We start from the raw sequence: 10,243 nt of genomic DNA on the forward strand, positions 1-10,243 counted from the left end.
AATTGTACTAAGCTGTTGCTTAGTTTTACCCTAATGAGAAATCAGTTCTAGGACCGACTTCGGAGCCCTCACCTGTGAGGACATCTCTGCAGTGGGCGCCGCACAACTGCTCCCTGCCAGTCTTCTGGTTTTTGGTCTTCAGAAGGTGAACCACCTCAGTGTAGTTGGCAATGGCCGCACCGTGGCGGGCGGCTGTCAGCGCGATGGCCAGGTTCATCCGGGCGTCATTGTGTTGACCTGATGAGGACAGAATGATGATGCTGTGATTCCTCACAGAACGTGGCCAAGTGTCAAAAACTCAAGACCCTAATGGAAGACAGATGCTTTATTGGTCTTAGTCTGATTGTACAAAGGGCAGAACTGAGGTCCAGGAAGTGAAGACCCACAAGCAGGAAGATCTTTTCTCTTGGTTCTTCAGAGATTACTGGTTTCTTAGTGGTATGGTTTCACACTGATGACAAACGTGTTGTTGTTTTTTTGTCCTGAACACAGTCTTTAATAATGAAGTTTTGTTTTGCACTTTGTTGGAGAACAAGACATGCCATAAGACATCAGATTCATTGTGAACATGTTTACTTTAGAAAGATTTGTAAGAATAATAACCAACGTGCCGAAAGAAACAAACTAATGAATTGCTTGGGTCTTCAGACCAGGTGTACCTTCAGCAGACTGAACACACTACATTGGCATTTTAAAGGCAAATGTAGACACACACCAAAGGTAATTCAGTGAGAGGATTACATGTTTGCTGTCCAGTTTCTGCGAGAGCAAAACGAAGCTCCGTTGTCGGCGGCAGCAGGAGGGAGAGAGCGCTTGTCGTTCTGCCAGACCACCACGACGCTTCTCCTCAGCGCCGGAAGAGAAGGTCAGGTTTCTAAATGTCACGGGCGTGATTGTTCCAGACGGAATAATTGGAGAAAAGACGCTCCGATCCTCCACCATCCTGCGCTACCCCCTCCCCTTTCCTCAGAGCATTTGATGGAGGGGGGAAGAATATGGAAATCAAACATAACCTCAACGAGGAATCAGTACTTCTGTCTCTGTTCTCTTCTAAAAGCTGACTAACAGGTAAAATAAAAAGATTCTAACAGAAAAAATGTGACTTTGTTTTCAGCGCAGGAGTTTTCTCATGTTGCGATAGATGCACAACATGTGCTTGGTCCTCTTTGTCCCCCCCAAAAAAGGAACATGCAACCTTTGTTGAATCCCACCAACCTGTCAACATTTTTTTCAGAGCCGGTGGAGATGGTAAATCAGGATGTTTTCGTCTTTAACCTCCTTTATGGCTTTATTCAGAAAATCTCTGTTCATTTTAATATCTCTTGACAAATTTACCATTTGACAAAAAGAACTAAGTTTCATTTTAGTTTTGTTCCCATATATAACATAAATACTGGCCCAGGATTTATGCTATAATGATAAAAAAAAAATACTCCACTTTATTTCAACATAGGTCTAATTCTTCACACATTCCATAAAGGCTACACTCAATAAACAAAGGTATGACAGAACACAATTTTTAGAGTATTTTGTCTAGCTATGAATAATTTTGTTCAGTTCTGAGCAGTTGCAGTATTTCAGGTCATCAATAAGAGCTGAAGGTAGTTCAAAAAAACAAAAGGCATGGATGCAGGTAGGGAATGTTGATATAAACAATAAGATATGTAAACTATCAAACCCATATTAACCCTGTTGAGTCAGACTCAGCTGCCTTTTTATGTTTACATTAAACTACAAAAGGTGACAATGGGAATGGGAGCCTTTACTCACCATCGTAATAGACGATGGCTCCCACCAACTTGTCCTTGTTCAGCATGGGGAAATACTCCAGAGCTTTGGACTTACTCAGGAGATAGCTGCTCTGTAAGCAGTGGATCCCAGCCACCACGTCGTACATCTTTATTCCTGCCCAATAGTAAGGCAACTGCCACCATCTGGAAATTAAATCCCGTTCTAGTAAAGATGATAGACATAAACAAGTGGTTTGTTGTTTCGGATTTGGACTCTTACTTGTACACCGGAAGCATGATGGGTAATGGCGCTGAAAGATGAGGGGCAATCTGTAGCAGGTTGGCTCGCTCGTGCAGCGCCTCCTTCACCATCATGTACTGAGGTGTCCGTACATAACAAGCAAAGTGAGACGATGCATAAAAAAGGAGCAACAAAACCAAGAGCAAGCAAGATGTGAACGAACCTGTTCGTAGTCTAGCTTCATGATGGCCTTCTGTAGGTAACGCACTCCGCCGTGGATGAGCTTCGTACTCCGGCTGCTCGTCCCCGAAGAGAAGTCGCTTCGCTCTACAAGGGCAGTTCTGAGGTCTGCAAGGTAAAGAAAGACTTCATCAAAGTCGTGTTTGGTAGGCCAGGCAGGAGAGGTCCAAAAGCAAAGAAGAATGTTACTCCGGGTGACGGCGTCTAAGGCACATCCGGCTCCTGTGGCTCCTCCTCCGACAATCAGAACGTCAAACTCCGGAGTGTCTTGCAACGCTGCGAGTTGGGCCTCCCTGGAGGGAAGCTCATTCGCAAAAAGGACCTTCAGTTCTGCTTCGGCTGCCACGCGCGCCAACTGAGCCTGGATGGGACACACAAGTCCAACCGTTTGTAAGTGCAACCATGTTGATGCCTTTTATCTTTAATAGTGGTCTCTATTCTAAAGATGGTACAGAAGAAGAGAGAGCAACACTTTGCTTGAGATGCTCTGAATCATTATAAGCACACTGCAGGTACATTATTGTGGCATTATAATCAGCCCTTGAGTTGACGTGATGTAATGCATAATGACTTGCAATCATTTTCATACATTATGAATTTGTTTTGGTTGTGCATTGAGACTACTCGGTTTCTGAGCTCCACAAATTTGAATTATTAGCGAGTGGCAAAAGTTTGTGAACCTTTGAGTTTAGTCGTAACCTCTGCTAAATAGTTTCAGGAACTTTGGCTCAGTGCTAAAAATCTTTTACCTTCCAGATCTCTTTTCAATTGAAGTTGATTTCCAAAATATAAATTTAAGATCATCTTCAGGGCTTTTGCCATGATGCTTTTTTCCATTTTCCAAGTAAACCAAGAAGCTGCAAAACAGGCTGTATCATGGTCTCACCGCCATTAGGGATTACAGAATAGTCCGGACCTAATACACTCCAGTGATGCAGAACACATTCAGTAATGAAGAATTCATTGTACCAAATAAGAGAAATAGGCGCAAACCATGACACCACCACCATGTTTTACAGGCTGAATCTAGCTACATTGCTTGGAAATAGAGCTTTCTTCAGCCTTCTCAGTTAAACATCACACTTTTGAGAATTTTGGACTAAAGTCTGTAGCTTTTATCCTGGCCATAAAACACTGGACCCTATTTTATTCAAGTGGAGGTTCAAAGACTTTCATTGTTAGCATGTATTTTTTAGATCAGTGGCTCAAGAAGATTTGTGGGATGTGTTGGGGGAAATCTGGTGCCAAGGTAGATACCTAACACTACCATGACTGACTTGGTATATTACAGATTTAGGTTTTGTTTATAAGGCAGGCTGTTCACGTTGTTCATGAACAAGATGTGTAACCACGGCTGTATAGATTGCGGTGTCTAATTCAGGTGTCTCAGGGCCTCAAATATACTTTATTTAAAGCTTATGGTTCTATTTATGTTGGAGCAGTTTGCAGCTGAGTGTGAATGAACTAGTAAGATTCCTCTAAATCTGAGGTCATGGATCTCAACAGGAAGAAAGGAGGATTGTTATCTCAAAGTCTTTAAGTATCTTCTTATATTGCTCATGAGTCACAGGTGTATGGTGTGGTAGATGGATTGTCTTACCTACAGTAAAGAGAGGAATACACTGCTCTGTTGTGCATAAAGAGCTAAGCTAAAAAACAAAACCCTGCTTTAATTAGCAAAGACATGGACATTAGTTTATAAGAATAGTGCAACTTCTCCTTCATGTAGGAAGGATTCAGTTGAGGTGGATGTAAGCAGGATGCTTACTGGGTGTCTTCCTTTGAAGCTTGTTTAGCATGTCCCACTTAGATGGTTGAATGGATGGATTTGATGCATCTATAGATGGATGGAAAGATTGATGGACTTTATTTATTTATTTATTTCTATAGTGCCGATTAACAACAAAGGTCGTCTCGAGGTACTTTACAAATCTGATGGATGGATGAACTATTGATGGATGGTTGGATGATTCTGGAGGTTCACATACTTTTATCAATGAGATACAGCTTATTTAGACAAACACATTACTCTTTATAATTAGATGTTTATGATTATACTTGGCTAAATAAAGGTGTAAAAAGGTATAAAAATGAAATAAGTGAGTAAATTCTGATGAATTTCTAGATGGAAGGAGAAAACAAAAATCATACAGACCTCAAAGGCTTCAGTGAACATGTTTCTAAGAAGCTATGATTGGTTCAAAGGCCCATTTTCTGTGCTTATAATGTTTTCCATTAGATTCAGTGAGCAAGTGAAGTGTTGCTGAAGAAAAGCCCGCCACATTCAGGATTAGATTAGTGACAAAGAAAAGTTAGGAAAGTGCGGAGGGGTTACTTTGTGGCTGCTCCACCATGCTGCTCGCTTTCACACATTCCAGACTAAACACCACTGTTTGATTAGCCAGATACTTAATTTAAAGAAATAATCACAGCTACAGTAGAAGAATTTCATATCTAATGAAATATTTATTCACCTTTCCGTTTAGCAGCTCAGGCTAAATGATTGCATCAAACTGCTTTGAAGCCAGCGCGCCATTTGACTTGCAAATAACGACGGGCGTTTGTAATTTAGGTCTCGCCTATGATATAATCATTGTCTCTTTTCGCTGATGCTCGGTCACAGAATGAAGCGCCGGCACCGATAATCAGGTTAAGTCGGAGGACGGCGTGTCGAAGCTAATGGCCAATCGGACCGCTTTGAAAACTTCCGTGAGCCACATGCCCCGACTGAAGGAGACAAGACGGACATTCAGCTCATCAGCAGTGCAATTGCAGGAATTAGAAGGCATGCATGATTACAAACTATTTATAAGATGGTCGGATTTCATCAGGGTGGACTTCTTGCTTACCAATCCATGCTTGGGTGGAGAGGATGGCGATGGCAAAGAGAGGATATTATCCCACCAGGACACAAAACAGAAATTCAGGTTAGGTTTGAGGCGACCAATAAGGTCAGGAATCTAAAGATATGTCTCACATCTAAACTAAGCTGCTGGAGCTCTCTGCGTGGAGTTATGTATGCCTACGAAGACGTTGTTGTCTTCAAGGATCGCCAGGCCTTATAAACCTAAACTGTCTTCCAAAAGTATTCATACCGCTTGACCTTTTTTCACATTTTGTCAAATTATAACCACAAACCTTCAATGTATTGTAATACATGATTTTTTGTCAACCTGAACACAATGTTTCTAGTTTGAGACGTGGTGATGGCAGCATCATGAGTGACACATTTTGTGATACGTTTTAAATTTATTTGTGATTTGCATTCAGTTGAATCAACTGAAATCTGTGCACCTTGAAAAATATGTTTTTGCTTTAACAGCTGCCACAATTTATCACTTAGATTTAGGTCTAAACTTTGACTTGGTCATTCTAACTCGTGAATTTGTGTGGATCTAAACCATTCTATTGTAGCTTTGGGTGTAAGTTTAGGGTCACTGTCCTGCTGGAAAGTAAACCAACCTGTTTTGCTGACCCTGTGGTAGAAAATCATCCCCACAGTACGGTGCTGTAGAGACGACAGAGTCTCGTTTGTGTCCCTCCCGGTCTCCTATTTACTTTATGAAAACCATAGCATGACCGGTTTAGTGTAAAAAAAAGAAAACAAGAGTAAAAAAAAATTCTATTTTGAGGATGTAAGATAACTGGTTCCAATAGTAAAGTTCAATTGAAATGTGCTGGAGTTTGTAGTTGCACTGCGACAAAATGTGGAAAAGTTGAAGGAATACAAATACTAAGGAAGTGTAGCTTGTTGCTACCAAAACACATGTGCACTGTTTCTTTGCGCTCTTCTGTTGGCACGGTTATTTCCTCTGATTTTCACCGGCCAATCAAAAACAAGAAAGCGAGGAGAATTTGAGTTTAGACAGATTCACACTGAGGTTTAATCAGTGTCATCCATAGGATGACACATTCATCTACATCTGAGAAAGAAGCTGAATGGAGGTTGAGACTCCCACAGGTCCGATGACCTGGTGATAAATTCTTACAGCAACAAACCTAGAATCAAGTTAACACATTCCATAATCCAGCCTGGACTTGCCCTGCTGGCAGAAAGGCGCCTTTATAGAAGGAGAACATTCCTCTCTGATGGGAAGAGCCAATCAGAACAGAGGCTTACCTGCGTCCTCCTGTACTCGATCAGCTGTGACAGGCCGAAGACCGTCGTGACCGCCACACCTCCCACCACCGCCGCCTGTTTCAAGGCTCTTCTGAACGCCATGAGCCCTGCAGTGGAAGAAGCAGAAACCAAATCAGATTTATCACCTTTGTGTTCATCAGGTCTGACTCCACTTATGAAGTAAAAGCAAGAAAAAACATGCCAAACATTCATTATTTTAGTAGTATGCAGATGTTCTCCTGGTGTTTAACTGATGGTTGAATGCTACAAGTGTTATACAGCTCTTTGAACAAAAAAAAAAGACAATTAATAGTTTTTTAAACAAATGAGAGTATGAAATTTGCTGTCATTTTTAAAGAACCACTACTTTATGTAGTTACCAAAAAAGACAAAACAAAAAAAAAAGTTAACAATAAATAAATAAATAAATCTTCCCTGAAACTGGACACAGAAACCAGGGAGTCACTTTCCATATTTTCATACGTGAACCTTAACAAGCAGAGGATGATGGTGGAGCTGCTGGACCTCAACTCCCAGCAGGTGGGTTGGTATGAAATAATTTGCATAGCTGCTGTAATGCAGTTAGGATGCAGGTTTCCAGGGAACGCCACACAGAGAGGCAGATTCTGATGCATTTTAATAAACACAGCCGCAGATGGCTCAAAATGTCAGGGAGCAGTCTGGAGAAATGTATGACTTGGTACAAGCAAAAAGAATCTCCGTGCCACTTCTCAATGTGTAATGAGGTAATTTTAAGCTTCTTATGCATCCAACTTTTGAGAAAAGAAGAGATTTTGTTTTTTGTTTTTTTACAGACTAGTAAGCACAAAAAAGTTTTCATGCACCTTCTTTTGAAACGGGTAAGATATGAAACTGTTCTTCAACGTGTTTGTACTCATGGTGACCGTAACCTACAGAAACAAGACTTTTAAAGCCTCAACACATTTGAATATCTGAAAGTGAAATTACCTCCATACAAAAGAAGGATTCTGGGTAACGTCTTGGCCTGACTAATTCCAAGTAGGCAACTAATGATCAATTTAGTTATTGTTTCATCAATTTTCGGATGATTAATTGATTAACTGCATTAAACTTTGGCAGATTCTGGAGATTTTTCAGCTAAGCCCTTTTAGTGTATTAGACATACACTAAAAGATACAAATAAACACATTTTAAATAAGAAAACAAACATTTTATAGCCTAAAATGCAATAAGATAGAAGTTTTTTTTAATTGTTTGCTGCAGGTGCATCCTTTGCTGCAAATGATCAAGCATTCACTACAGTAATGCTACTGTCAGCAGGTGAAAAGCTCAGTCCTTTCACATCCCAGTGACACATCAGTGTAGGGCAGACTAAGATTTTTTCAGCTAAGGCCTTTTTATACATTTTTTATGTTTGTTTTGCTTTATTTGCTGCTTTGACTGTATTGTTCTCTCAGCAAACAGCCTTTTTTTTGGCTCTGCGTAGTCCAGTTAACAATTAGTTTACAATTTATTCAATAATCAATTAATCATGATTAATTGTTTCAGCCCTAATTCAAAAGATTAAGTTTTCTTAAATGTAATCTCACACTCCCCCCACCCCCACCTCTCTGTACTTTCTGATTCTAATACACAAAAATGAACATTTATGGTGGCAGATATTTCAACTGTTAGGCTTTAAAGATGGATGGATGTGCCATTCTTATTCAGCCTTTCCTTAAAATACTGAACTGAAGTGCATTCTCATTTTGATCCAGCCAATGTCAGAAACCCTCAAGCTCATAAGAAATTCAACTTCTTAACGTTCTTCTTCTACAGCTATATCCAGACATCACATTAAAACCCATTTGAAGCAGAATGCAGACTACAAACTTTGTTAAACCCTTTTGTTTTCATTTAAAGGTCAATGTAGTTGATAAAATAAACAGTCACAACCTGGATCCAGCTAAGTAAACAGATAAGCCGCTCTCAATAGAAAAAGAATTATATATTCCTGCTGATAACTAGTTATTAACAAACCCTGGAAACAATTATGCAAGTCCATACTCTGTTAAAAGTGTCACTGTTTATAGGAACATATTAAAACATAATTGAATGTGAGATGTCTTAAGAAAAAGAAAAAAAGAAAAAACTAAACGGAGAGCTGGGAGCAGCATAAACAGAGTATTTGATTTAGTCAGATTCAGGTTTAGAAACAATGGCAGAAGATTCATTTGGAGATTTGTGGCACATTTTAACTCAAAATGACCACTAGAATATATGTTTTTATATTTTTAAAAGACTTTACAACATAACTCTAAATGCCACATATAGACAGCTGTAGACTACAATTAATAATGCACAAACTGAAAGGAATCGGTTAAAAACGAAGGCCGTTATGCAAAACAGTGAATATTTTTCAACTATGTAGCTTGTGATATTTAAAGAAACTATAAAATGGTATAAGAACAATAAATATTTTAAAAAAGCACATAAGAAGTCTTATTAGCTGTTTGCCATCTTCTTGGATGCAGCAAGTATTTTGAAGAAGCTCAGATGGGATGAAATCTGAAACCACCTGAAACACACCATCCTACAAAAATGGTGAGACATGGTGGTGGTAGCATCATGCAGCAGGGATCCTGTTTCATTCAAGAGACAGAACATTTGTTTGAGTGTGGTTACAAGAAGTGGGTATGAATAGTTTTAAAGGCAATGCATTTGCCTAGTAATTATTAGTCACCAGAGGAGGGGGATTCCTGGATTAAGCAGTGAGCTCATGGCGAACTCTGTTTAGTTTTAACCACTTTTAGAGAGAAACGTGAGTTTATTATGTCTGTTTAGGAGCTTAATGTGTGTTAATAACTTTAACTGACTTATAACAGCTGCAGGTAACATTCGGCGTTGTACTACACTGATATATCTGTATCATGGCCACACATGAGGAAGTTGTTAAACTGTAACCTGCTGCTATGGCTTATACTATTACCCCATCATGGTTTTATTTAAAGGAGAACCAGCAGTAACTCTCAACTAAAGACTTTACATACATGGTTTTAACAGAATAAGCTGTATATCAGGGAATAAAAGACTGAATAACCGTTGAAGTCACACAGCTCTAAAAAGAAGAAGAAAGAGGTTTTGCTCTCATTTTGGCTCCATTCCAAACAAGACGGGTTTAAACGTATATTAAGTCCGAGTATAAAACTCCGGGGGAAAAAAACCCAACAGACAGTCTCCACTTACAGGAATTCTAGTGTTCCGGCTGAAAATGACGCTCGGTGTCCTTCTAGACGGCTGCTAATCAAACTGTCGCCGTTACTGTTGAGACGAATACAACCCAGGAAGCTACCTGCGTTACTGCAGAGACGTTTCGCCCCAGCCAATCAGAGCGCAGCACTTCCAGGATCTCCTCCAATGAGATATGAGGAGAGGAGGGGCCCAGACGGTGACGTATAGGGAAAGAATGCGTAGCTCTGATCTTCCTCTCTTGAATAATGAGGAAGAGATGAGAGGAGACGCCAGCTGTCGCTTTCTCTGACGGCAGGAGGCACGCAGGGGAAAGGAAAAGCCCTAACTGTTACGTGCTGGGATTGTTTTAGATTGTGTGGGAACTTGTATATGTCAACAAATCTCTCAAATCCCTGGGATCCAGATTCCTGTTACATTGTAACCGCAGATTAAAAACAAAATCTAACTAAAGGCAAAGTTGAAGCTCAGGAGATTTAAAAATTCACCATCATCAAACGCAACCTCGCAGAAGAGACGAACAAAAAGCATAATGGGTGTTATCTAATTTAACCAATGTAATTATTGCTAATATATTATTAACGTACTGCAATGTTGTTTTGCTAATTAATTAATATTCAAGCAAAGATTGGCCCAAATCCTGTTCACTTATTACATATAATAAGTGAACGGGAATTTTTGAATTCTCTCTCTCTCTCTCTC

The 10,243-nt window shown here is 39.9% G+C and overlaps 1 protein-coding gene across 2 annotated transcripts in view; it reads right to left on the minus strand.

Moving 5' to 3' along the window:
* Window positions 1–9,664, minus strand: part of gpd2 (glycerol-3-phosphate dehydrogenase 2 (mitochondrial)) — a 17,482-nt gene extending 7,818 nt beyond the window's left edge. The window contains exons 1-8 of one of the 2 annotated variants that reach the window (XM_015049711.1): window positions 9,539–9,664; window positions 6,332–6,438; window positions 5,061–5,069; window positions 2,401–2,572; window positions 2,195–2,319; window positions 2,011–2,108; window positions 1,771–1,934; window positions 73–237 (exon numbers count right to left, since the gene is read on the minus strand). In XM_015049711.1, the coding sequence (XP_014905197.1) occupies window positions 73–237; window positions 1,771–1,934; window positions 2,011–2,108; window positions 2,195–2,319; window positions 2,401–2,572; window positions 5,061–5,069; window positions 6,332–6,433 (835 nt within the window). In that variant the 5' untranslated portion in view covers window positions 6,434–6,438; window positions 9,539–9,664. The remainder of the gene's footprint in view (window positions 1–72; window positions 238–1,770; window positions 1,935–2,010; window positions 2,109–2,194; window positions 2,320–2,400; window positions 2,573–5,060; window positions 5,070–6,331; window positions 6,439–9,538) is intronic. The other variant, XM_015049712.1, reaches the window with a different exon arrangement.
* Window positions 9,665–10,243: the final 579 nt, after the last annotated feature.

Source organism: Poecilia latipinna, unplaced genomic scaffold (genome assembly GCF_001443285.1).
Source record: "Poecilia latipinna isolate Pla-1442-1.1 unplaced genomic scaffold, P_latipinna-1.0 Scaffold956, whole genome shotgun sequence".
Taxonomy (NCBI): Eukaryota; Metazoa; Chordata; class Actinopteri; order Cyprinodontiformes; family Poeciliidae; genus Poecilia; species Poecilia latipinna.